Source organism: Saccostrea cucullata, unplaced genomic scaffold, assembly GCF_032062105.1.
Source record: "Saccostrea cucullata isolate Sc308-1 unplaced genomic scaffold, CSIRO_AGI_Scuc_v1 ctg1643, whole genome shotgun sequence".
NCBI lineage: Eukaryota > Metazoa > Mollusca > Bivalvia > Ostreida > Ostreidae > Saccostrea > Saccostrea cuccullata.
Genome location: NW_026924879.1, coordinates 29,588 through 57,035, shown reverse-complemented (window position 1 = coordinate 57,035; position 27,448 = coordinate 29,588). Strand labels below are relative to the sequence as shown.

The window sequence follows — 27,448 nt, the reverse complement described above, 5'->3', positions numbered from 1 at the left end:
TTTAAACTCACTTGTAAAACGTCCATCGTTGTCCAACCATAGCCCTTGGGGTTAAGATTTTACAAAAAATGAATCTACACTCTCAGACTTATTTGATTAATCCCTGGGGTGCCTAGAGCCACATTTCCTATCAATGCTGTTAACCAATCATCATTCGTGTCATTTGTTATAAGCAATTCGTCAGTATAAAAAGAATCCGTTTCGATTAATTTTCTAGACTGAGGATACCTTCCCTGTCAATTAATATAAAGAAAAATAAATGTTCACAGTCATAATGTTTCGCAAATTTAAGAACGTCGCCACTATATAGCGTAAATTTCTCGTCCGCGAATAATGTTGGCTGACAGTAAACATGACCAATATTAGCTTTTCTATGTTTGGGACGATTTTTTCTGTTATAAAAAAGAGAATGTCAAAACTGCATTTCACAGTCTTGATCAATTATGAATTATGATTTGATTTTCCTAGTTAGATTTTTTTGACAGTCAATAATGGCCTCACCTCACTTAGGGGTCAAGATTTAAACTAATTTGATTTGATCTGAGGATGTTTCTATAATAACATGACAGCTCATGACATTAATGTTATTGAGAAGAAGATTTAACTTTGTACATGTATTCATATGTAAAAGTTTTTGTCCTCCATAACAATCATACCCGTACCCTGTGTTTAATAGATATTGATCTGCCCTTCACCTCTACTATATAATTGTGCTTTTTCTTGTTTATGAATTTAGAATGAATAGTTTGTAATTTTTTTTCTATGATCCTCCTTTACTTAATGTTCAAATGATTTTGAAATTGTTATACATATACTGTACAACTGATTGATTTATATTCGTTAAACCTATGAACTGCATGGTACTTGGTAATAAACAATACAATACAATACTCGGCACTCAGAACTATTGAGCAATGAGGGATCTTTATCGTAACAACGACTGCCTCTGATACGGGGTCTTGGTTTATAAGGTCTCATCCGACGGACCTGCAACTTTCACTTCAAAGTGCCGAGCGCATGGGGAAGGAACGGTAGCTTCCCATTCTTTATCTACCTAGGTCAGTCGCGACCAAAATTCGAACTCACGACCTCCCGATTCCGGATCACCAGATCTACCGACTGAGTTACTGTGAACGGAAGTTTCACAAGAAGAGGGCTAAAGAGAATAATTTTTTAATGGCATGGTATTGCCGGTTTGAATTACGTGTGTCGTGTTAATATTCATTACATTTTTACACTAAGCCATAAAAAAGTAGAAATACGGGATCTGATTTCAGTCCCCTGTTGTATCAATGCCTATTCACTGTAAAGATCATTTCCTTAAAAATTAATCAAAACAATTCATGTACAAAACTGCATCTATAGTCTTCTACAGTAACTGGTGTTATTTGATGCGACAAGGAAGTATTTTAAACTGCGTTGAGAAATTGACATTAAATACACTATTATATATATGCACGACACAACGAAGCATATCTCTATGAAACAACATTATAAGTTCTAGGATAATGTATTGCACTGTGTTTTGTAAGTTTACTGTAAGGCACTTTTATTTATGTTTACTTTGTTATACATATGTCAGGAATGCAATGTGTACTAAATATAATGATATTGTTTTTTAACTACGTAACAGCGCTCTACGTTAATGCTTGACAAGTGTAATGGATTATATTTTGCTCGGAGGAAAAATCAGTTTAAAAAAAGTAACCATGTAACCATGTAGTTCAGTATACAAGAAGTTACATTTACTTTATTTTTATAGTTGCATGTAATATAGATAATACCTTCAGTAAATTGTAGCTTGTAATATGATTTGATTTAAAATATAGTCACTGCTTTGTTTCACTGTGAAACTTAGATTTAATTTGTTTGTCTTTTTGACCTTGATATATAAAAAGTACATGTATATTAATTTGTCATAGAAATGCTTTGATTTACTATGGTGAAGCACTTAAGGGACTATACACATCGTAAACTAATACACCCATAACTTGTTCAAAGTAATCTGGTGTTAACCACGGCGTTATTTATTTTAAGGGCCGTTACATGTGAGATACTGAGTATATCGTATAATATTCAACATAAGGTTATATTCTCTGAAAAAACTAATGTAACTTTTTTGCTGTTTTATCATTAATCGAACACATTTAATTAATACACATAATATATATAATGTATAATTTTCAAGTATTTTGATGATAGCTCAGAGATGGATTTTTTTTCTTTAAATTCTGTTGTAAATTATTTGCTAAAATTGCTAAGTTTTCCTCAAGATCAATCATTTAAAACAAATTTTCTTTGCATACTTTAAATTTGTCATTTTTTATTTCTCGAATCCTTAATATGACTCAATCTAAAAAAAGTTACATGACAATAAATGAATGAAGTCCCAGTACACTTTAAAACTGATATAATTTTTAAGCCATAAATTACATTTATGAAATCAGCAACATACATGTAAAACAAAATTGTTTAAGGTTTGTTAGTGAATTTCAAACATATTAAGTTTTGTAAAAAAAAAAAAAATGCCTTACTAACCTCAAAATCATTCCGTGGAATAACATATATCAGTTTACAATTTTTTCAAATGACATCCCTTTGTCGTTATCATTTTTTGAACAAGATTTCACAGATTATCCATAATTTGATTTACAAATAAAGTTTATGTTACATGTAATATACTATATGTTCACAAAATATACTGTAAACGTGTTACATTTGGCTATGTATTCTTTTTAGCGGCTTTGGCGGAACGCAGCAACCGCTAAATCAAATACAACGATAAATGTCTCGCATAAAACACATACATCAAAATAATATGAAGAAATGCGCTAAATCAAATCTACGCTTACTTATTTAAAAGTCATTTTCCGCCAAATAACGTACACGCTAAATATAATACATTTACAGTATATCTTTGTTATTGCATTTACTTGGATAGAGTTTTAACGTTAATATTGAAACATTTTGTTAACACGTATTTACTCTATACTCTATACATATTTCATGCAATTTGAAGTGTTTGCAGAATACTTTAAACATGGAAAATTTGAAACGATATGTTATTAATTATCCTTATCTTTTAAAGGGATAAAGATTGCAGTGCTTACTGTTTGCCTTGTACTAGGTCAGAGTAAAAAACACATTGCAAGGTAAAACAATTAAAAGCTGATGATGTTTTAAACCCCCGCTTGAAAAGTGGGAGGGTATGTTGTAATTGGTATATCCGTACTTCCGTCCGTCTGTTACGCTTTAGGCTACTCATCTCTTATTCGCCACTCCTCTTATATCTCTGAGTGAAATTTAATGAAACTTTCATAGAATCTTTATTACATATTGCCATTGTGCATCTCTTATTTTACTTTTTGATCCAACATATATTTTGGGTTTCCCGACCACAGCAAAACATAGACTTTGTCATCAGTTATATCTTTATGGGAGGCGGGGGTATCATTTAGTTCATTGCTCACAGTACCCCAAAATTTTCAAATTTTGATTTCAAAAAATTCAAGCATTCTGACGGAGTGAATCAAAATTGCTAGCGCTCAATTGCATTTGCAAATCAAAAGAAAAAATGTGTATTGCTGCTATTTTCCAAACACTTCCAGGTTAAATTTCACTTCTGTTTATGTTTGCAGTAACATCTGCCCTAGAGAAATCCTTACTTATGTATCAGAGGGAAATGCCTGTAATAGATCGTTAGAAGATTTACAAAGCAGCATAGACTATTTGGGAGGTATAATAATATTATCATTTTTTATTTCATTTCCATCCAAACAATTACATGTACATGTACATTGTACTCCCTCTTCCATTCATTTCACTTGGTTTTTGAACATTCAAAATATTCATATGAAACTTTAAAACTATGTATTATTTAGTTGATAATTTAAAGCACTTAGTGCTTTTGCTTTTATTTTTCTATAACCACACTTTCTCAAAAAAAGTTTTGGTATAATTGTCGTTCAATCTTATTAGAATTAGACCTCCCATCTCGTTCTGCAGAATTTTGTTTCCCGCTCGAAAAAGACAAATGAAATTTCAAAGAGCGAGATGAAAGGTCTTATCTGTATTTTAGTTTGATTGTGGATCGCCTATTCCGTTCATCACCACACTCGTCTTCCTCAAAATTTCATTTCATATAAACAATAACCAAATGGCCTAATATAAAAAAGATCATGTCCTGTAGATCCGATTTTGATTTGGAATTTTCGATTTTAACCCCAAGAAAGGTTTTTAGGTTACTCAGCTGAGCCAAAGCCTCAAGTGAGCTTTTTCTGATCATTTTGTCTCTCGTTGTCATTATTTTTTTACATCTTCATAAATTATTCTTCTAAAGAACCACCAGGCCAATCTTAACCACACTTACCACAAAATATTCTTGAGTTAAGGATATTGAAGTTTCCTCATATAGGTAATTTTTCGGGAAATTCAGACTTTTTAAAGAAAATTTAGTTTGATAATTTACCAAAACCGCTGATAAGCGTAAACTATTATTATCTATTGCATAAAGATAAAAGAGTGTCTTGCAGCACCACCACGGCATCACGTGACTTCTATTTATAGCCAAATTTTCCTTAATAAAAAAGCGACCAGAACAACAATACCCCGAGGTTTAATAATTTTTTTGAGTAAATAATATAGTTGGAAAACATCTATTTTGTCTAAAAAGTGCTGCTAGAATCCACAAAATAATTCCACACATTCGCGCGAAACCTTACCCTATGTTTTGAATTTTTTACCTATGAACCGAGATTTTTCGTAAAACCATGCTTAACATGGGATTTTAGCAGCACTTTCCAAGTTTTTTAGGATGCAAACTTTCCATCTGTACAAATTTTATGTTTTGAAATATACAGCTTATTGTTGTTCTGTTGCATTATTTTTGTCACAATTGACAGAGGAAAGGCGGACCGGGATACGTATATAGCTGACTGTCTTCGAAAGAGAATACAGTGTATAAACGATAAATATAAATTAGCATACCTGTTTTATTAACTAAACCCCATTTGAATTTCACAAAATATTCACGCTCTTTGCTTTTAAACTCCATTTTACGTATCTTTGTTCATGCCGTCATAGCCAAATTCTCTTTACACGACATGATCAATTCCCGATCACTTCCCAAGTTACTTGATGTACACATATGACGTCATCGGTAGAAGATTTTAATCAAAATGACAGAATACATCACAACGAAATAAGAACATTTTATTTTTATTAATGTTTACACGTATCTATTCATTTTGTAGAGTTAAATTACATCTCTAAATACCAATATTACAAAAAACTTGTGTTCTAAAATTGACGTCACCTCGCCTACTATGACGTCATAATGTAGCACTGATTTAGTCAAGGTAGAATATTTTGTATGCTTCCTTATCCCCCCTGCGTAATGAAAAATCAATGTCTTCTTTTAAGAATTTTCTTTGCAATCCGGAACACTTGGGTCATGAAAGATGAAACTCACATGGAATCATCCTCAGGCAGTGTAAATTCAATATAGTTCAAATCATGACGCCCGGGGTCAGAGCGAAACCAAAGCGTCTGATTAAAGATTTACATAGGATTACGTAGGGAAAATCTTCTCCAGAACCACTGGGCCAGGAAATATGAAACTCATGTGAAAAAATCCTCACGTAGCGTAGATTCAAGTTTGTTCAAATCATGACCCTGGGGGTAGGGCAAAGCCACAATGGTTGATCAAATGTTTACATTGTAGGAAAAATCTTGAACATTCTTCTTCTCCAGAACTACTGAGTCAGGAAAGATGAACCTCGTGTGAAAGTATCCTCAGGTAGCGTAGATTCAAGTTTGTTCAAATCATGACCTGGGGGTAGGGCGGGACAACATTGGCTGATCAAAGTTTAACATCGGAATATACAGGAAAATTTCTTAAAAGTCTTCCCCAGAAACATTTGGACCAGGAAAGAGGAAGCTCATGTGTAAGCATCTTCAAATAGTGTAGATATGTTATTTTTACAAATCATGATCGCGGGGGTAGGGCGCGGCCACAATGGCTGATCAAAGTTTAACTAAGGAATATATAATATTTTTTTAAATCTTCTTCTCCAGAACCATTGGACCATGATGGGTGAAACTCATGTAGAAGCTATCACATGTAATATAGATTCAAGTTTGTTAAAATCATGACCACCAGGGGACAGGGCGGGGCCACAATGGCTGATCAAATTAAGTTTTACATATGAATATATAGGAACAATCTTTAGAAATCTTTTTCTCCAATTAATCGGATAAGTAAATATAAAAAATAAAGTAGGTCAAGTTTGTTGAAATCATGATTCCTGAGGATAGGGCAGGACCACAACGCCTGATTAGAGTTTTACATAGGAAAACATCTTTTTAAAATCTTCACAAGATTAGCAAAGCTATGTTTGGTGATATATTAAAACATCTTCAGTCCTCAGTCAATAAGATAATGTAATTCAAGATTGTTTATATCATGACCCCTGAGGTAAGGTGTGGCCATGATTGGCAATCACATCTTGGCATAGAAAAATATAGGAAAATATTTCCTTTTTAAGCGGTTAGCTTCGCTAGCCGCTTTATGGCATGTGTCGACACCGGAAACTTCCATAAGGCGCTACCTATCGACAACGGAAACTTCAACAATGCCTCTGCCTAGTACATATGATTTGTTTCTTACACATATAACATATGTTAAATAAAATCAAGACTTTCAAAACAGCATAATCTTTTGGTTTTTAATTTTTTTTCTGATTTTGTTTGTCAATGAAATAAATTTATAATTGTTGCATTAGAAAAGTTTATGTATAGAAGCATTTGTGTCGAGATTAAATTTCCGTGACATCAGCTGATGGAGATCGGGCCCTGTGACGAAATTCGAAGTCAGCATGAAGTTAAGCTAACAACATTATCAACGCGTTAGATTTAAACTTTGGGAAGAAATGTATAGCGAGAAATATATTTGAATCTACTGCTGCAAGAAAACCAGTAGTCATTTCCGATTTATGTGTTAAATTGAAGCCTGAATCGAACAGGGGGTCAAACTGGCGTTGGACACCTTGTGTATTTATATATAGAGGGGGTAGAATGTTTCGATATTTGGCTAATTTAGAGACTTACTGATAAAAATTCAGGTGCCTGTGATTAATTATAAGGCTACTCTCATGAACAATAAATATTTGACCGAATTATGCTACTGGGCACAGGGAGGACGGGTTAATTACTGGGTAAAGGGTTGAAGGTTATTACCAACTGCAAAACATCGGAGAATCTCTCAATCGAGTTTCATTTTTCAATGACAATGACAATAACAATGACAATGACAATGATTTATTCTCATAAATGTACAAACATACATTGTAGAGAGGAGGTAGGAAAATTTACAAACACAATACAAAAAAAAAAATGTAATACATGCATTATAAACAGTACAAAGTATCATGTTCAGGTTCATGTCAATTATTTTCATCTATAATTTGTTTGACAATCAATAAAAATTTACATAATTTTTTCAATGCTGAACAATTTGTTGTTGTAAAAAGTAGTTTAAATTTCTCTATATTTGGTCTACATGTGAAAGAGTTTGAAATATATTTTATTCTAGCCTCTTTAATTTCTTTTTGTGTGCATTCAAAGACATAATGGAATTCATCACCAATCTTATGAAAATCACATAAAGTACAAATTCTTTGTTCTCTTGGAATACCAAACCATCTCCCAGTTTCAATAAGGAGTTTAAAGTTGCTACATCTAAATTTGCATAACAAAATTGAAAATTTTCTAGGTAGATTAACGAGATATCTTTCTGGTTCTAGTATTTCTTTATAAATACGATAATTTAACCCTTTGATGAGTTAAGAACATTACTTTGCCAGTTTTGGATATTTTGGTCAACAAGTATTCTTTTTACTTCATTTTTTACCCATGCCACATTGTACATTTGTTGTGTTGTCCATAAATAAGATAATCCACAATCATCTAAAATATTTTTAACATAGTCAACCCAAGGCAAATTATGCCTTGAAGCTAGAACATACATTTTTGTAGCAAATTTATCCATCGTTTGAGAAAAATGTAGTTTTGCCCAAAAAGAAATCATTCTCACCTTAATATTAATGATAAGTGGGAATCTGCCAAGTTCCCCATACACCATATATACTAGTCAAAATTTCTAACGCCCCAGATGATATTTTTAAAACCATTACCTTTAAACGCTATTATGTTGACTTAACCTTTATGTAAGATGAAGGAAAAATAAATAAACAAAAAATTTTCATTTTATTCCATCAAAATTTATTGCTAAGCTTGATGAAAATTAAGTTCCGGTATAGGTACCCTGCAGTTCAAAATTCTCAACATTCAGTACCGAGTATGTCCCCCATTTGCACGAATGACAGCAAGACATGTGCTTCTCATAGAGTTCACATAATTGTGCAGAAATCTTTGAGGGAGGTTATTCCATGTGTTAACAAGATCCCTCTCCAGTACCGCCAAATTCTGCTGCTGGGGAAACTGTCTTATCCTTCTGTCTAGCTCGTCCCACACATGTTCAATAGGATTGAGATCCGGACTACATGGGGGCCAGTCGAATAAACGGATGTGGCGCCTTGCCCAAGCCAAACGGAGCTGCCTGTGCCTGTCCGACAAAACTAAGCCTACATATGGTCTCCTGGCACGCAATCCACCATCCCTTAGTCTATTGCGCACAGTTTGGTCACTCAGAGGTCTGCCATGCGTTCCCATTGTTTGACGCGCCCTTGTGCGTGCTGTACGGTGTCTGTTCCTAAGATGCGAAACCCTAATTTAATTGTCCTGTTGGCGTGTCGTCACACGACGTTTCGGTCTCCGGGGTAGATCATCTGTACTTCCGGTTTGATTGAATTTCCAGACAAGCCTAAGTATGGTTTTATGGTCTCGCTTGAAAGTTCTAGCAACCTGAAAAAGTTTTAATCAATTTCTTTAGCTTTTTTTTATTAGTTTTTAAATGTTGGAAGAAAAACATTGTACAAAGCGAAAAGAAACACACCTCCCGTGAACTGCTCCCGGCTTGGACCATGTCAACTGCTCTTGTGCGTTCTTGTGCAGACATGCGTCGCATTTTCTCCCAAACTTTAACTGCTTTTTAAAATTATCTTGAGACAGAGAACACGTGGAAAAACCCGTTTTGAAAAACATACCCGAAAACCATTTCGAACTCGTACTTCACGCTTTTCAACAAAAGCAGTCACGGCTGAATAATTTCTAATTGAATTCGATTTTTTTCAATCACAGACATGAAAGGGTACATACAGCAGACGATGTTTTTAAGGACTTTAATATTAACATAACGGTTTCTTCAATTTTCAAAAAATAAAAGTGGGGCGTTAGAAATTTTGACAAGTATAGTTTGGCGTTTTAGTGTTCAAACCTAGTATATATTTACAATATTTTAAGTGAAGTTTTTCGATTAAAGTATTTTTTGTAAATCCCCATATTTCACATCCATATAACAAAACTGGTTGTACAATTCTGTCAAACAAATCTATCTGACAATCCATAGAAAGATTATGTTGTTTACATTTTGATATCACTCCATACATAGCTTTTACAGATTAATGTATTGTTCTTTTATATTTTGATTAAAAGAACCTGATTTTGAAAAATATATTCCCAAGTACTTATAACTATCAACAATCTCTAGACTTAAACCATCATATGTAAAATATAAATCTTTGTTTTATTCTACCTCTTCCAAAAATCATTATTTTTGTTTTGTCAACATTCACTTTTAACCGCCATTTTATACAATATTCATGAAAACAATTCAACATATTTTGTAATGACTCAGGGTTTTCAGCAAATAAAACAGTGTCATCAGCATACAACAGAGCGAAAAGCTTAATATACACATGAACTTCAGTCTCAATCATTTCAGATATTTTCTCTAAACCAGTTATATCATTCATGGTGAGGAATGATACTAAATCATTTAAATAGAGCGAGAACAAAAAAGGGGATAAATTTTCACCCTGTCTTACACCAAGTTGACAGGGGAAAGTATCTGAAAGAACACCATTTACTTTAAGTTTTGCCTTGATACCCTCATACATTTTCTTGATTATTCTAAAACATTTTCCATCTATATTACAATAAAATAGTATTTTATTCCAGAGTCCTATTCTCCATACAGAATCAAAAGCTTTTTCAAAATCAATAAAGGCACAATAAATTCTTTTTTTTATCTTTTTGAATATTTCAATGATTGTATGCAAAGTAAATATGTGATCAGTTGTACCATAATTTTTACGAAATCCAGCTTGGTTTTCCTGTATTATTTTGAATTCTTCTGAATATCTATTAAATCTATTATTTAAAATAGATGTAAATAGCTTTCCAATACAACTAATTAGAGTTATAGGGCGATAATTTTTGGGTTCAGTATCATCACCTTTATTCTTATAGATAGGGATTATTTCACCACACAACCAATCGGAGGGGAAATAACCGCTGTCAAGAATTTTATTGATTGAACTTTTAATGTATTCATTGTATATGTCATCACTTCCACATGATTTGTTTCTTTTAAGACTTTTTATACTTTGCATTATTTCACCACAAGTTATGGATTCATTTATAGACTCATTACACTGTAAATTAGAAAGAATATCTATATCCTCATTTGATAAAACATAGTCAGGTATTTCATTATCTTTTTCCATATTTAAATCTTTAAAAAATTCATATAATTCCTCAGCAGATGCATTTACATTTTTTCTATTTTTTTTGCCAGAGTTTATTATTTTCCAACATTCTTTCGGGTTTGTTGATTTTAGTTTTTTCAATTTTTCTTTCGTTTGATTTTTATGGTTATTTACACACATATTCAACAATTTTTTATATATTTTTTCTTTACTATACATATCGTCTTTGAAATCTTTACATCTATTTCTCTGGTAGCGTTTTTTAGCCTTACGAAATGTTTGTCGTGCGTGGTAACATTCTATTGTAAACCATGGTTGGTGAAAATCTATCTTTGATTTTTTTCGATTATTTTTTATCCCAAATGTTTCCTTTGCACTTGATATAAGAATGTTACAGGTATCACCTACAATTTTGTCAACAAAATCTAGATCGATTTCTTCTTCTTTAATATTCTCAAGAATTCCACATAAATTGTTAATTTCAATATTTCTCTGACCTAATTTTTCAAGAAAAATGTGTTGCAAGTCGTCATTCCAACCTTTAGCTTTATCTTTTTGTTCGTTATTACAGATATTTTCATTATTAGTATTTCGCTTCTCTTGGTTAATTGTCAATGATAGTTCTACATAAATAGGATTATGGCAATCAGAGTAGAGTTTCGAAAAATCATGAACTTCGAAATTTTGAACAACAGTCAAAAATTCAGTATTACCTATGCAATAATCTATTACACTAATACCTTTACATGTAGTTTTACCAATACATCTATCATTTCCCATGCGACCATTCAAAATAAAAAGATCAGTATGTTTACAAAAATCGAGTAAAAGTTTGCCAAAATTATTCTTGATTAAGTCTTTTGATGACCGTTGCGGTGGGATATTAAGTAAGTCTAATACATACAAACTTTCAGGTAAAAAGTCAGAATTAGTGTCACAGTTAGTAATGTAATCTGGGTCTATTCCAGTTCTTGCGTTAAAATCACCAATTAAACAAACATATTTACACTTGTCAGAAAAACGAACATATTCTTCTTCCAATTCTTCAAAAACATCACAAGATACATATTTAGAATTTTCAGGTGGTATGTAAACAGCGCCTAAAAGTAATGTTTCATTTAACACTTTTTTATTAAGGTTGAATTTTAACCATAAACAATATTTACTTGCAGAATCTATTAATTCTAATGAATTGACGAGTGTTTCTCTGACAAAAACAACAATACCACCCGATTTAAAGCGAGGTAACTCGCGACGGTGCTTTCCAAACATTTTAAAACCAGGTATTATTACATGATCTGTGTTATCAGTTTTAGATTCATTTACGCATATGATATCATAATTTGTGAGATATTCGATAAATTCTGTACAGTTAATTTTACTAATTAAACCACAAACATTAAGTGAAACAATTTTAAAAGAGGATATTTCATCACTGGATAGGCGTCCATCCTCCTCAAATCCCTAGTATCCTGGTTGTCCTGAATGAGTGAGTTCCATTGGGGCGGATCCACTGACGGGCTCCACCGTTGGGGCGGGTCCTCTCACGGGTTCCTCTGGGCCGCTATCCTGGAACTACTCGTCATAGTCTGGATCGTATAACTGGCCGTTCACGAAAAGTTTGTCCCTAACCATCCTAACCGTGTCACCTTGTTCGCGGAACTGCTTCATCACCGGGTAGAGGGCCCTTCTGCGATCTTCCACAACAGCTGGAAATTGTTGGTGTATTCCATATAGGCTGCCCTTCAAGCGATATGCACAGTCTAACACCAGGTCTACATCTCTTTGGTATACGAATCTAGCCACTATTGGCCTGGGTCGACCCCGGGTAAAACGTCCAAAGCGATGTACATTCGAAAATTCAATGTGTTCGTCGATCCCAAGTTCAATGGACAGAAATTGTCTAAGTTTCCATTCAGCATCTTCTCTTGGGTATTCTTTTCCAAGTCCAGTGAAGACTAGGTTCATGTTCATCGATCTGCACTGTAGATCAGTAATCTGCCCTTGAAGATGTTCACGGTCCTTTCTCAGATTTTCTAGTCCTCGAGATAGCGTCATAATTGTATTTTCGTGGCGTTTAATGTCTTTTACCGCTCCTGTTGTACTCGTTTTTTCATTTTTCATTGTTTTCATCTGGTCATTTATTTCTCGTATAGCTTTGTCTTGGTCGTGAAATCTTTTTCTAATTTCAACAGATAACCCTTCCATCTTTTTAGAGTCTGTATCAAATTTTGAAGATACAGAAAACGAAATACTCTTCTCGAGTTCTTCATTTTTCTTTTCAATTGTGTCGACTCGTATTCCTAATGCAACCACCCTGCTCTCAACACTGCTCAACTTTCGCTCTATGCGATCTAGCTTATTTAGTTTGAATGAGATTTCATCCAATTTTTTATTTGTAGTTTCTTGTTTTGATTCACTTGACTTCATGAAGGAAGCAAGTATTTTGGAAGCGTTTAATTCCGATTCTTCAAATGCACATTCACCGTTTTCACCGTGATCATCATTATTTTCTCCATATAGCACTCTATCGGCCTGTCCTATCGCCTCACTGAGTGATTCCTGTGGGCCCGACTGAGCACTGTTAACCTCACCTTCACTTCCATTACTCCGAATTTTTCGCTTCTTTGCTTTTTCTCCCATTTTCACTCATTTTCACCACATCACTATTAGATAGTTTGGAAATACATTCCACTTTATACACAAACAAGATATAAACAAAAATTCCAAAGATATAAAGCATCGCCAAGTTAAATCACATAGATTTTTACGGAGCCCTTGAAAAACACGTCCGTCCACCTGAACGGTCACTCACTAAGTCAAAATATTAAGGCATCCCTTTAATTAACTTAACTTATACTAGTACACGAAGAAAGCCTTTATATAAAAATACTGAATTAAGATGTACAGTTATGGATTACATGAACTTCCATAATGAAACGTTTCTTTTCTTCTCCTTTTTTTCTCAATTGAAATTATTTAAAAGATGATAAAAGCTTTGTTTCCAGGGAAAAATTCATTTTCAAAAAGTGGGAACAGATAGAATGAACCCACCTGCTGACCCGCAGTGAGCCTACGATACTGAAGCTCTCTGAAATTACCGTAATTAATTCTCCGCTCGTCCATCCGTTTTTCTCAGACTAGCCAGCTAAAGATCTATGTACACTACTCCAAATCATTTAATCTTAAGAATCTGAATTATCATTTTATTTTTTTTTTTGAGTTGTTTGCTATAAAGCCTTTAGAGTTACCTAATTTCAGAATCAATAGAGCATGAAAGCCAATAAAATTGGCAACATCAACATAATTTTTTTCGTTCTGAACACTTTTGGACGCCAATGGAGACAATTAGGGAATGATATGGAAATAACGAACAGTATTCAATCTCAACGTCCATTTAACAAATATACAAAATAAGAGCACAGCAAACACTGACCCCCGAAACATCAGAGGTGGGATCAGGTGCCATGGAGGAGTGAGCATAGAATTTACGAAATGATGACTTTAAACGAGACTGTTGATATTCTTGTTTCATCAAATTGCTTGTCAATAATTTACCTCGTTTAAGAAATTGTTCATACGTAGAGCATGCTCTTGCGTATCGAATCAATTGAGATATAAATACTCCGTATGCAGGTGATGAAGGTATATTGCTGCATAAGTAAGGGAAGTTGACGATAGAAAAGTTAAAGTCATCACGTTAATCATATAGCTTGGTTGTTAGATTACCATTAGTGTCTTTTTCAAGTTAAATATCCAAGTATGAAGCAGAAGTGTCGGACTCTGTGGTATCTTTTATCTCAAGCTCACCAGGATATATCGTGTCGACGTAGGAATGGAAATTATCATTATTAATTGACAATACGTCGTCGATATATCTAAATGTCGAGTTGAAGGCCACAGCAAGTGTTTTCTTCTTTTCACGTAAAAGATTTTGCATAAATTCTACTTCATATGAATATAAAAATAAGTCTGCTAATAACGGAGCGCAATTTGTACCCATGGGAATTCCAATAGATTGTTGGAATACCTGGTCTCCAAAAAACACATAGATATTGTCAATCAGAAACTCAAGCATCTTCTTGATGTCAACTTCAGAGTTCTTATGTGTACAATCAGAATCGGTTTTAACAAAATAATTTTTCAAATGACCAATGACGAGGTAAGTAAACTTACGAGTTCCATTTTTGTTGAAGAAGCAGCTGTCAATGATATCAAAAAGCCTGGATTTTAATTTGTCGTGGGGAATTGTTGTGTATAAAGTTGAAAAGTCGTAAGTTTTTATGCTGTTGATTTTTGTAAAGTCTTGTGATTTCAAATTGTCCAAAAGTTCTTTAGAATTTTTAAGTATCCACATCTGATTTACACCACTTCTTGAATATATAGTTGTACAGTACTCTTGAAGTTTTTCCTTCATTACTGTCAATATTTTAGTGAGAAGTAACGAAAGAGGCTTGGTTGAACATTTACTGGAACCTGCAATTTTGAAATTGAACTTTCTGTTTTTCAAACTGAAAATCGCAGGTTGATATTTTGAAACAAACATTTGTGACATGATCAGTCTGGGATGTTATTGGTTATACCATTTTATCATCATTCTATGCCTTTTTTGTGATTGTACACTGTACATATTCGATGAAAGCATGCTAACCGCTTTTCAGTACTTTCAGTACTTTGATTCAAGTATGGCGAAATTATACATGACGTATGCTTTATAAATAAAGTGACATTTTCAAGTAATAAAAAAATCAAAGACCCCTCCAACAACAAATTATTTTTCAAATCCCGACTGATTTGTGTTTTTAACTAGTCCTATTTGCTAAGGTGAGCGATTTGGGCCAAGGGTGTCTTATTAAAAACGCTGATTACCGGAACAACTCCCACATTTGACCAAAAAACATATCATTCTTTGAAATATGACTGCTTGTGCCCGGCACATTTAAAAGTGAGTTTTGAACGAACCTGGAGGACCAATGTGGTCAGATATTAACAAATCACATTCAATATGTGAACTTAGAATATCATATTGCAACCTGTTAGAATCATCTTTCAAAGGAATGGAGCGAAGACTGACTCCCATTGAAAAAGTTTGTTAAAGTATGAGAAAATGATATTTTTTTTGTTCTTTTTAGTGTGTGCATGCTTTTTCATAGGCATATATTCCCAATCTTTGTTATATTTTTGTAAATTGTAGAGATTTTACATTAAGTATACTTTAATTTCAGATGAAATTTCAAATACAATTTGGATATAATTGAGATTAAATTATCACTTCATATCTGTCGCACTATAGGCAGTTCGTCCGCCTTATCCCCCATCTTCTTTCATTTTCTCATTACCCATTTGGCGCAGCTGTGACAGCGTCTGCTCTAGAAGCGGAGTAAGGAGTCAATTCTTGCCTCGCGAGTTCGAATCTGAGTGCCGAGTACAATGTATAGAACAAAATTTGCACATTTCAATCAGCAAGTGGTAGTGTCTCCATATGAGTGAAAAATTCTCATGGGGGACGTTAAATAATATACAATCCAGGGTTCTCCATCATTTGAGATTTTACCGTGTTGCAGAGTTTACGCGAAGCACTAATATTTCGCGGTATTCCCGCAATCAAATTCGCAACTGAATCCCAATTCATCATAATTCATAAAGATTACAAGCACACACTTATTTAAAAATCGCCAGTTCGTTACACAAATGGTATGGTCGTACATACTGATGAAAGGGGAAGAACGTTCTGAAAAGCAGAAGAAATTCTGACCAATAATACTTAACATTTTTGAAAGTAGATTTGCCGTGTTTATTTATCAGCTAGGTTTCTTGATCGAGTTACCGTATTACAAAAAAGGAACTTCAGAACAGTAAAATATTTTAAAGAGTTCCTTGAACATGCTGAAATTAAAAAAAAATTCGGGAATTTATTTACATCAATTAAATATGACATCGGTATGATGTTATGTTTGACTTACAGTGCTTACATAATTCTAGAGCCGTGACTCAATAGGAAAGACATATTTAAATATTTTTCATAAATTAAACAAAATATTTTATTGCAACTACCAATTAACCGGAACATTGAATTGTGAAAACAATTTATTTGTCTTTGTTCCGTCATGCGTAAAGTCCGGCGAGGGTCTAGGAGATAATTGATTGATTACTCAAGGTGAAGCCCTAGTAATTATGCGTTATAACTTTTTGAATTGAAAGACGGTAGAATTGTTTGAGTAAAGTGTCAGTTTGAGAGAATTCGTGTGTTAAGATTTTCTAATTATCACAACTCTTACTGTGTCGGAAAATTTTTTACTGTGTCGCATGCATGAAATTTGAATCGTTACTGTGTCGGAGAAAATTTTACTGTGTCGGAAGCAACACAGTAAAACAGCTCATGGAGAACCCTGACAATCAATCAAACAAGGTTCAAAATTAAAGTTTTCTGCATAAACTTCTCAGAATTCCTCTAAAATTGTAAGTAGTTGCCAAATCATAATTAGAGAATTTACTGTTGATATACTGTACAGTCATGTAGGAATGATATGAAGTTCAGAATTTCAATTTTTCATCTTAGATGGGGATCGAAAAAGAAAGCCTTTAACCTAGAGGGCGAAAAACAGAAAAATCGATTTTTAATACAAAAATTTCAATCTATGCGTTCTTTCTCACATTTTAAGTGGAAATCGAATTATCTTTGGAATATGCCAATTAATCTTGATTTATATTTGCAAAAATGTTGGCTTTACAAAATTGATTTGAAATTTTCCAAAATGTTTCGATAAAGAGAATTTATACCCCAAAGTTGTGAATGAAAATATCAAACTGTAACATTATTTTGTTTTTAAAGCATGTCTTAAATTAATTCAATACCATTTTCATTTCTTTCAGGTGAAAATAATGGATGCAATTCCACTTGCACAGCATCTTTTAATTACGACAACAAAGACAGCAGGCAATATGACATTGTTGAAATTAAAGTAACTGTTTTCAACAACATAAGAAATATCTCGCTAACCTTCGATGCCTGCATGAAGGTAGCTAACAACAGTGGTCGAACTTTATCTATAAATTGCAATGAAGTAGAAACTAATGGTAGGTTTTAAAACTTTTATTATGCTGAGTAAAACATTTAACTTATTTTATCGATATATAAATCAAACACTGTCCCTATAATGATTCCAGGCCTAGACTCACAGGTTTCCTACTAGACAACGGAAGAATTTATAAGAATTTTCTCCCTATTACATGTAATAAACAGTCTGAAATGTCACCTTATCTCTGTATATACTGGCCTTGTGCACCACCCCCCTACGTCACCAACCTGCTCGTGTCCTCACCTCAACATAGGTACACCCAAATGTCCTTTTTGATGTAAAAAAAAACCTACTGGAAATTAGGACGAAATACTCATGCAGTAAAATGAACGACCTTTGATTTGATCCTTTGATTCCCCCTCATCAGAATAATTTCTAGAATTCGTCATGGAATACCGACTACAATTAAATCGTGGCCGCACACTTGACAAACAGTCACTACTCTCACAATTGAAAGAAATTCAAATAAATATCTATATGAACAACATTTTCCTGTAAGATTAACGAATCTAACAAATCAGCTTTCGGCACAACACTGACGACGTCAAATACGTAGCTCGAAACGTATTTAAATGTTTTCAGGAAACTGTATCCCTAATAAAATTCAATTAAGCATTGATTCGGCACTGTTTTTAAATTTCTTTCAGTTTTTAAGCTATAAATCTCGAAGACCATTTTCTCATAACAATTTTAAAAGTAAAAGAAATGTCCTGCGCAAACTATAGATTTTTTTTACACCCCTTTATAACTGCATTTTCCAACACCATGTAAACACGTATTAGATTTTGGATAAATAGTAATTGAAATTTTCAAATTGTACGCGTATTTCTCGAACAACATTTTTACGTACATTGGGGGAACAAACAATCTCGTTTAAATACATTTTATCATTAAGTAAAATGTTGACTGACGTTTGTTTCTCAAACTAAATTTTACACTTTTATTTAGACATCCACGTAATTTCGACAAATTTTTTAGTTATTTTCGATCATGACTACATTTAGATTCCGATTTTGTAATGTTTAAAGGAGTTTTGAGCTTGGATACTACATTTTTGTTATCTTCATAGATTTTATGATCTTAAAAATTCTGTCGCCATCTTCGTTGGAATATTAGACAATTTTTGTACTGAGTTAGAGGGCCAGATTCGCTTTGTCGGATCAAAGAAACAAACTGTCTGCCTGACGTCGTTAAGCAGAAGGCAGACAGTTCACTGCGGTCCAACATCTTACCGACCTATCCAACATCTCATTCAACGGTCAAACAGCGATTTTTTATGCCCATTCAGCAACACATTAGAAATGTTAGACTTTTATGCGCATAGAATAGTATAGGAACAAGTTTTTGAATGTATAATAATGTTATTTACTTTAAATATGATAACATGGTACGAATTGCAACTAATCAATGATTGGTTTATATTTCAATCTCATATTATAAAAGAATCTAAGATAAAAGGCTTATTGCGTTTAAACACAATTTTTTCTTTATCTCAATCGGATTCAATTGTGTTATGTAGAATTTCCCAAATCTGTTAAAATTAATGACATTTATAGAATCGTTTACTTAATGTTAAAGGAATGAATAGGTTCCTGAATGAATAATAAGTAGTTAGTTCCTAGCATCTAAAACATTTGTATTCTTGGACTAGTAATTTTAGCTGGTTGTAATTGCATTCCATAATTTCAGTCATTCATTCAAATTTTAATATTTATATTTCCAATGTCTTTGTCCGAGATAAAGCTACTAATAATAAAAATATTTTTTCTACATAAAAAAAAATACGTGGAAAAATATAAAGAAACGTATTTGTAGCACGTAAATTTGTGGAATCAAGAGCATTTAAATATAAGGAATATAACTATCAAATGTTTTGTTTCGTGACGATAAAAATCAATTGGCTTCCGTGATTAATCCTTATTGAAACCAAAAAAAAAAAACAAAACAATAGAAAGATATTCCTTCAATACAAACATAACTGACTAGTATGACTATATTTTATTATTACAAGCGAGACATTTTACACCCGAAATAGGCTGCATGTTTTAAAAATAGGAGTATGATAAATATGTCATTTGAGTAACTCAGAAACCTTTAAAAACCCTAAGCAATAATTTTATAAAAACAAATTCATTGGAACAATTTCTCAAAATATATTAAGAGTGGTTTTCTGGAAATGTATTTCTAACAGCATGCAGCATGCAATGGTGTCCGTGGTATACGTCTGAAGTGGCAAAACTTAAATACTGCAATTTTTTTTATCTTGATTTACTATTTTCAATTTTAAAATCATAGACATTTCTTAAATACATCTATACCAAAGCATTTTTATTTTAAATACAGCTTACTTTTACCACCGCTGGTGCAGAAATAGGTCGGATTGTCTACAAAATCAAGATTGCTTACTATATGGGGATCTTGGAGTTTGCTCAGCGACCATTACAAACAACATCTCTACCGTAGACAAACGCAACAAAGGTAGGATTGGATATTTTCCCGTTCCTTTTGTCCGTATATACTTCAATTTTAACGACAGAATTCGTTTTAAATGAAGTTATAAATCTGTTTAAGGGTTGGGGTTGGTTTAAGTAAAGCTGTCCCGTGTGAACGGATCAAAGGATCTGATTTTAATCAGATTGACTTTGATGCATGGAATTGTCAAAAAAAATTGACTTTGTTATCTCGAAATGTTATTTCAAACAAAATAAGTACGAGTGTTGATCCAAAATTAATGTTACTACTTCAATAAAATTGCTGCCAGTCAACGAAAAACAACAACATCATTAATGATGAAAGCTTTATCTATTTTAAATCAGACCTGAAAATTTCAATTCAATAATATTTATACTTTTCAAAATATCGGATTATATACAATGTTCGATTATGGAAGTCGTCGCACCTAAATAACGTCATAGGGCGGATACGCGCCGTCAAACATTTAAACGCTTTCCTTCGTTTCATTTAATTCATTTGAGATTCACACGCGTTAAAAAAATTCAATTTCTTAAAGAAAACCTGGTACCCATCGTACACTCACTCTTTTCATTATTAATTCCTCTGTTAAATTTCTTTGAGCATTAGTATAAGACCAAATTGAAATTTCAGTTATTGCTCTAACCGTCTGTCGTTTTTATGACGTCACACACCACTGAATGTTCTCGTCCGGCCCTCCTATCTTTCGGTCTTTTGGTCTTCTTGTCATCTAATGAGTATTCAATGACCCATCACCAACCCAAACAAAAGCTGAATCCATCTAAACAAGTCTTTCCCTTTTGAGTCTGATGAATCTGTCTCTACTGGCGAAATCTGCGTTTTGAAGCAAAAATGCATTATTTACAGTTACATGTAGTTGTGGCGGTTTTTTTTCCATTTCAACATTTCCTTTTTTCAATGCATCGGAGTAAAACAGCGATATTTTTTTTTATTAAAAATAGCAGTGATGTCATATAATTTTAACTTATGACTAGAAAATGATGAAAATTTTTGTCTTTTGAAATGTAAGGCTATTGACCCTTTAAAAGTTGCTTTTAATTTTTAAAAAAAAATACACTTTAATAATGTGTGACTTTCGGTTGTGACTCGGCGACACGATTATATTCTATGTTTTAAACATCTATAAAATGAATACAGTAAAACATTATGAAATGAGAAATTCAAGATTAGTTAGATTTATATTTGTGCATATTTTTGTATATTATATTTAAGAATATGACATCAAAGATAAAAGATTTGGACACAATAACATTACTTTTTGATCAACCCTCGTAGTAATACGATATGAACTATGCATATTTTTTTTATCCAAGAAGTAGATATGAATCTGAAAATTAATGTTTTCTTTACAGAAAACAGAGCTGATGGATATGAAATTGGACATGTGATTGGTGCAGTTATTGGTGGGTTTGTTACAGGCATTGGAATTTGTGCTGCTGTAATGTTCATTTTAAGAAGAAATCCAAAAAGATTGAAGGATAAATCAAGGTTAGGTTTTTATTGATGTTCAAAGCATCCCAAGATTAAAGAACATATCTAGAAAATCAAATTTTAAGTCCTATTTATTTGTACAATTGTTGTCTAGATTTTTTAAAAAATCACAATGCAAATATTTGAATTAATTTTGTTTATTGGGAGATCATTGAAAAAATGAAGAAAGAAGCATAAATTTTAGGGTTTGATTCATATTTTAATTCATGCCAAACCATGAAAATAAAATATATCATATATTTTGTATATTTATACCATTATTATATTATATTCATTTCAGTGCCCTACATTTTCGTCTCAGATAAGTGAGAACTAAGACCAATCAATCGCCATTGTTCTGTTTTTCAGGGACGTGAAGGTGCAATTTGAAAAAAAATCTAGCTTTGAAATAGGAAGCGGTGTAAGTTTTCTTTGCCATTAATTCATACAACATTCAAAATAATGTGTGAGTTTTACGTGTAATTTTTTCTTAAATACACATTTATTTTTTTATGTTAGCAGAAAGGAGATCAAAAAGAACCCCTTAACGATGAGGACAAGGAATATTCTACCGTCACAAATGTACCTAAAAATAATGAGGACTTGTATAACCATCTTAATGAAGTGAAGGAAGAAAATAACATGGACCTTTATGACCATGCCCACAATAATTCAACTACTTCATGAGGAATTAATACTATATATGTACGCATGCACATGTAAAACTTTCCTATAAATGGAAGGGTATACGCAACATGAGTATCCCTTCCATGATAAAAATGGACAACTAATCTCAGAGGAAAAAATGACCAAAAAGGACTTTTCTATATGATACATTTACATGTAATATACGAAGATCAAAATATCTGCAAGATTTCGTTTTTACATTATATAGGAACATTTTGAATTGTTAAAAAAAATAAGCCAGCATTTACCATGTGTTTACCTAGATGTCGACAGATAATTTTCTTACAGCAGTAGTTTATGTGGTGGACGCCAGATACTTTACTGGTGGTCGCTATTAATAATGATCTCAAAGCCGCCATTTTTTGATGTGGCGTCCCCCAAACATTGTCTTTTCAAATTTACATGTAGTTACACTGTAGCACTTACTGGCTTCTGTAATGATCTGAATGCTATAAAAGATCTTAACAAATATAATTTTTTTTCCATAGAACTGAACAATGATTACTACAGTAATTTAACAGTCCTGAAGTGACCTTATCATAAAAAAGTTATCAATTATTTATCATACCGATTATTTGTACGTATATTTAAAATCAAGCTTTACATTTTTTTTTACAAAGTGCGTTGATGTGGTCGATATTAATGCATTTTGAAATAAAAATTATTTTTTTTGAGTGCGTTAGCTTGGTCTCAAATTTAACGTAATTTTTCAAAGTGCATTGTAACAATGCATATAAATTTTAATTCTATATATTCACGATTTAGAGCAATGATGTCTATGACCTCTCTTAATCTTAAAATTCAATCTACAACTGACTTTATGATCATTGTTTGTTCTAGATGATCTTCCTTTAAGCATTTCATAAATTCACTTCACACAAAAGAATTATAACCAATACAAAAGGAGAAAAGAAAAAGTAGACAAATACTTCTTATTTATTAGTCTCCTACCGGTGAAACCGGGGGACTATAGGTTTCCTCTGCGTCCGTCCGTCCGTCCGTCTGTCTGTCTGTCTGTCTATCTGTCCGACTGTCTGTCCCCGTCAGTCTGTCCCATTTGGTTTTCCGCACTTTTTTTAAACGCTTGCAGATAATGAGCTGAATTTTGGTATGCGAGTGTATCTTAATGAGTTACAGATCAAGTTTGAATTTCGCTTCGCTTTATTGAATTTTGACAGAATTATGGCATTTTGAATATTTTTTCATAATCGTTTGATTTAGGTCGGGTTTCGAACTACGCTAACTTCCGATTGTCGATAAAAATATGAAGCAAGGAAAAGACGATGGCGAAATGAGTCATATTTTCGTCTCAATGTGGGTTTTTAAAATAGATTTAAGGCATTTACAACTTGAAGATCTTTCAGTTTTACCTTGGACATGACTTTTGAATATTATAAAATGATATCCAGAAGAAAAAGGGGAATCCGGTAGGAGACATGCATGCATTGCTTATGCAATACTCTCAGAATGCTTGTTCTTTATAAAATATTTCATGTTGTGTCACATATTATCTCTAAGCTGTAACAATTGAATCGAATATTTCTCCCCACCCCTTCAAACGCTTTAAAAAATTAAATTTTATTTCTAAGTAATGAGATACTCAATTTATTATATCGATACGCTCTAAACAAGGAAACATTTCAAATCCTATTGAAGTTATGTTTACATCACCTCTTGACATTTCATTATAGTAGATGTACAACAATGACAGGAAGTTCTCTTGGTAAGAGTATTCTCTTTCTCTCTCTCTCTCTCTCTCTCTCTCTCTCTCTCTCTCTGTCTTTCTCTCTCTCTTCTCTCTCTCTCTCTCTCTCTCTCTCTCTCTCTCTCTCTCTCTCTCTCTCAACAAAAACACACAAGAAAAGATAATGCATTTTGTAATCTTATTATTGTCTTGTTTGCAATTCAATAACTTAAAGTATGTTATGATATTGTTATCAGGCTTTATTTTAAAGCATTTTTGTGATGTCACATGCCTGTGTTGATAACGTGACGGAGATTTACGATACTAAATTTTTATAGCATTTCTTATTGTTGCACAAAAATCGCTTATTGTTGCTTCATCGGCACATGAGTAAAAACAGAAATATAGTGCAAATTTTGTTACATAGATCAATTTATCATGATCTCTGGTACATATAAAGTGTACACTCTTTATGTACTAGAGATCACGATGAAGTTTTGGGGGCGGGTTTACTTTTTTACTAGTTTAGAAAATATGAAACAAAAATAGAACGTGCTAAAATAAGAATTAAAGGGGTATTTTCCACTCTCTATCGCGATTTATAAAAACATGGATGAACTATACAACATCCCGCAATTTTCAATTTTCCCTTGTTTATCACTTGTGTTAGTCCAATATAAACACGATTCGTAAATTCTAACTCTGTCTACAAATGCGTAAGGGGAGGGTTTCAAACATAATATTTTGTTAGCTGAATATGTTCATATCGGAATAAAGACATTCAAATTTCAAATGTTCAACATCATTTATATGTTATTACACACTCGAGCTTAAAACATGCCTTACACTTGAATTAAACAACAAGTCCCCAGTCATGAAACTAAACTTGAATTCCAACGATTTATAACAATTCAAAGATATATGAAACCTATGAATCGGATGGTATCGGATAAAATTGAAGGTATCCACGACGGGGAATAAAGCTTAATTTCACTATAATAGTGAAATACCACTATCATTGCGGAATTTACGTTTCCCCCCAACCTGTTAAAATAGGTTTGTTCACGGATAAAGGAAGGGGGACTTTTTGAAAATAAAATAATGAGTTCAGTATAGAAGGAATGGCTGAATACTTTGTATGAAAACCGATTGTTTTTAAATAATGAAATGCATAATAATAACAGTTTTCTATCTCATCAAAACTACAGACAATGCAAGGCAGTGAAATGTCCCTAGGAGGGTTGTTCAATCAATAATGTCATGAGCTCGATGAAAAACAACATATATAGATATCATGTGACAATAAAGTTTGACTTTCTCTCATTTTTATGCCCCCGTAAACGAAGTTTTTGGGATATAAAGTTTTTGTCGTGTCCGTCTGTCTGTCTGTCGAGCAGTCTGTCTAACCCTCTGTCTGTTTGTCCGCAAATACTTTAACCCTGCCTATAACTTTTGATTTAGTGGAGCTATGACATTCATATTTTACATATGTATACCTTGTGACAAGACCTTTCATTTTGGTACCACCAACTTTGACCTTTTTACTTTGACCTCGGAGTTTGACCCACTTTAATACAAAAATTTTGAACTTCTACGTCGGCCATAATCTTTTGAACAACAGATACCAGGACATTTATATTTGACATATGTATTCTTTGTGACAAGACCTTTTATTGAATACCAACAATCTTAACCATCTGACCTTTACCTTGGAGATTTTTGTAAATCCTTAACCTTGGCTATAACTTTTAAACAATAAGTACTAGGGCTGTCTTACTTTACATATAAATTCTGATAAAAATTTAGTAATCCACGTAACATGGAAATCCAAAAATTATAAGATTTGGATCGGATGCTTAGAAGGAAAGTATCTCCTTTTGACAACTCACAAACCGTAGAGAGCATTGATTAAGTAGAAAGGACATTCTTTAATGAGATTTGGTATAGTATACAAAAGAGGGGAACCATTTGACAAGTCTTTACAGAGAAAGCTCTTAATGCTTACCCATATTCTTGTTTTATTATTAAAAGTTTAGAATGCATCTTATTGCTTTCATTAAAAACAAAACATGGTACAAAACTATTTTTACATTACTGTAACAGGTGCATGCTATCAGGAGAACCATCATCCACACTGAGAAAAAACTTTTTAAGAGTTTTAACAGTCATCAAAAAAGTAAATTTATTGCCTATACAAATACTACCTTCCAGGTAGTTTTTACTAGTTATAGATTACATTTACTAGACAACATTAAAGTAAATCAAGAAGTTTTAAGGAACTTCCACTATGTGCACTGTATATAAATACACGACACCCGTTCAGTTTGTTGAACACCTACTACTCACTATTTTAGCCAGTAAACAGAATGATTACAATTCTGTATACAATACAAACAATAACGATGAACAATTTACGAGGCAAACTAGTTATATTAATTATGTGCAAATTTATTTTAAAAATGGTTCTAATTTTTGGCCAAATTATTCGATTAAAACCTGGTTTCGGTCAGTTTACGCTTTATAATCCGCGAAGCGTAAACTGACCCAAATCAGGTTATAATCGAATAATTTGGCCAAGAATTAGTCATTCCTATAATTTAATTTTTAAATAAGTAAACAAATGTGGGTGTAAAATTGTGCTGCTTTTTATGAGTTTAAATTTGCCGCTCAATAATACATCCCTATGGTAACGGAAGTGATATGAAACAAGGGGACGTAATAACTGATATACAGACCTAGCAGCCATGATGTTTGTCTTGCATTAGGAAAGATTAAGCTACTGTTTGAAGTGAAAGGTACATTTATAAAATTTAGAATTTTTAATGAATCCCATGGACTGGGAATGAGAGAATTGAATGGATACAGATGATTCAGCTGGTTGTCATGGGGGTGTGTCCCCATACCAAACCATGTTATTAAGAATTTGTCTGCGTTCCATTTTGCAAATCAACCAATGAGAGACTAGAATATCAACAAAATTAAATTATTGAATATAATCTTTTACTGATGCAAAGACTCACTTACGCAACCCCTCAGTCGTATCCTCCCCAAAATTAATATTTTTTTACAAGAAAATTAAATCCAAATCCTTTCATATCCACAAAATAGTTTGGACACTCCTCAAAGATTATTATTTTTTTTCTAAATACCAACCTCTTACTTTAAAAAAGAGTTTTGCTTGTATATGTAATAGCTTAAATTCTCAATCTAGTACCTGCTCACATCTATATAGTTGTTGTCATTCTAACATAGCACATTACGATGCCCAGTTGCTAACTTCATGTACCCCGGTACATGTAGCCTGTAGACATAGACCACTATAGATGTGGGATGGAATATTTCTGAAGCCTGACGCTAGTCCTTTTATT

At 32.9% G+C, this 27,448-nt stretch overlaps 1 protein-coding gene across 1 annotated transcript; it reads left to right on the top strand.

The window, feature by feature from the left end:
• The first annotated feature begins 1,408 nt into the window (after nucleotides 1-1,408).
• Nucleotides 1,409-22,470, top strand: LOC134267508 (uncharacterized). Its single transcript, XM_062749707.1, has 8 exons — nucleotides 1,409-1,527; nucleotides 3,089-3,152; nucleotides 3,639-3,736; nucleotides 17,541-17,744; nucleotides 20,090-20,224; nucleotides 21,592-21,727; nucleotides 22,079-22,130; nucleotides 22,229-22,470. The coding sequence occupies exons 1-8, from the start codon at nucleotides 1,509-1,511 to the stop codon at nucleotides 22,394-22,396; spliced, it is 876 nt and encodes a 291-aa protein (XP_062605691.1). The 5' UTR covers nucleotides 1,409-1,508; the 3' UTR covers nucleotides 22,397-22,470.
• The last annotated feature ends 4,978 nt before the right edge of the window (nucleotides 22,471-27,448 follow it).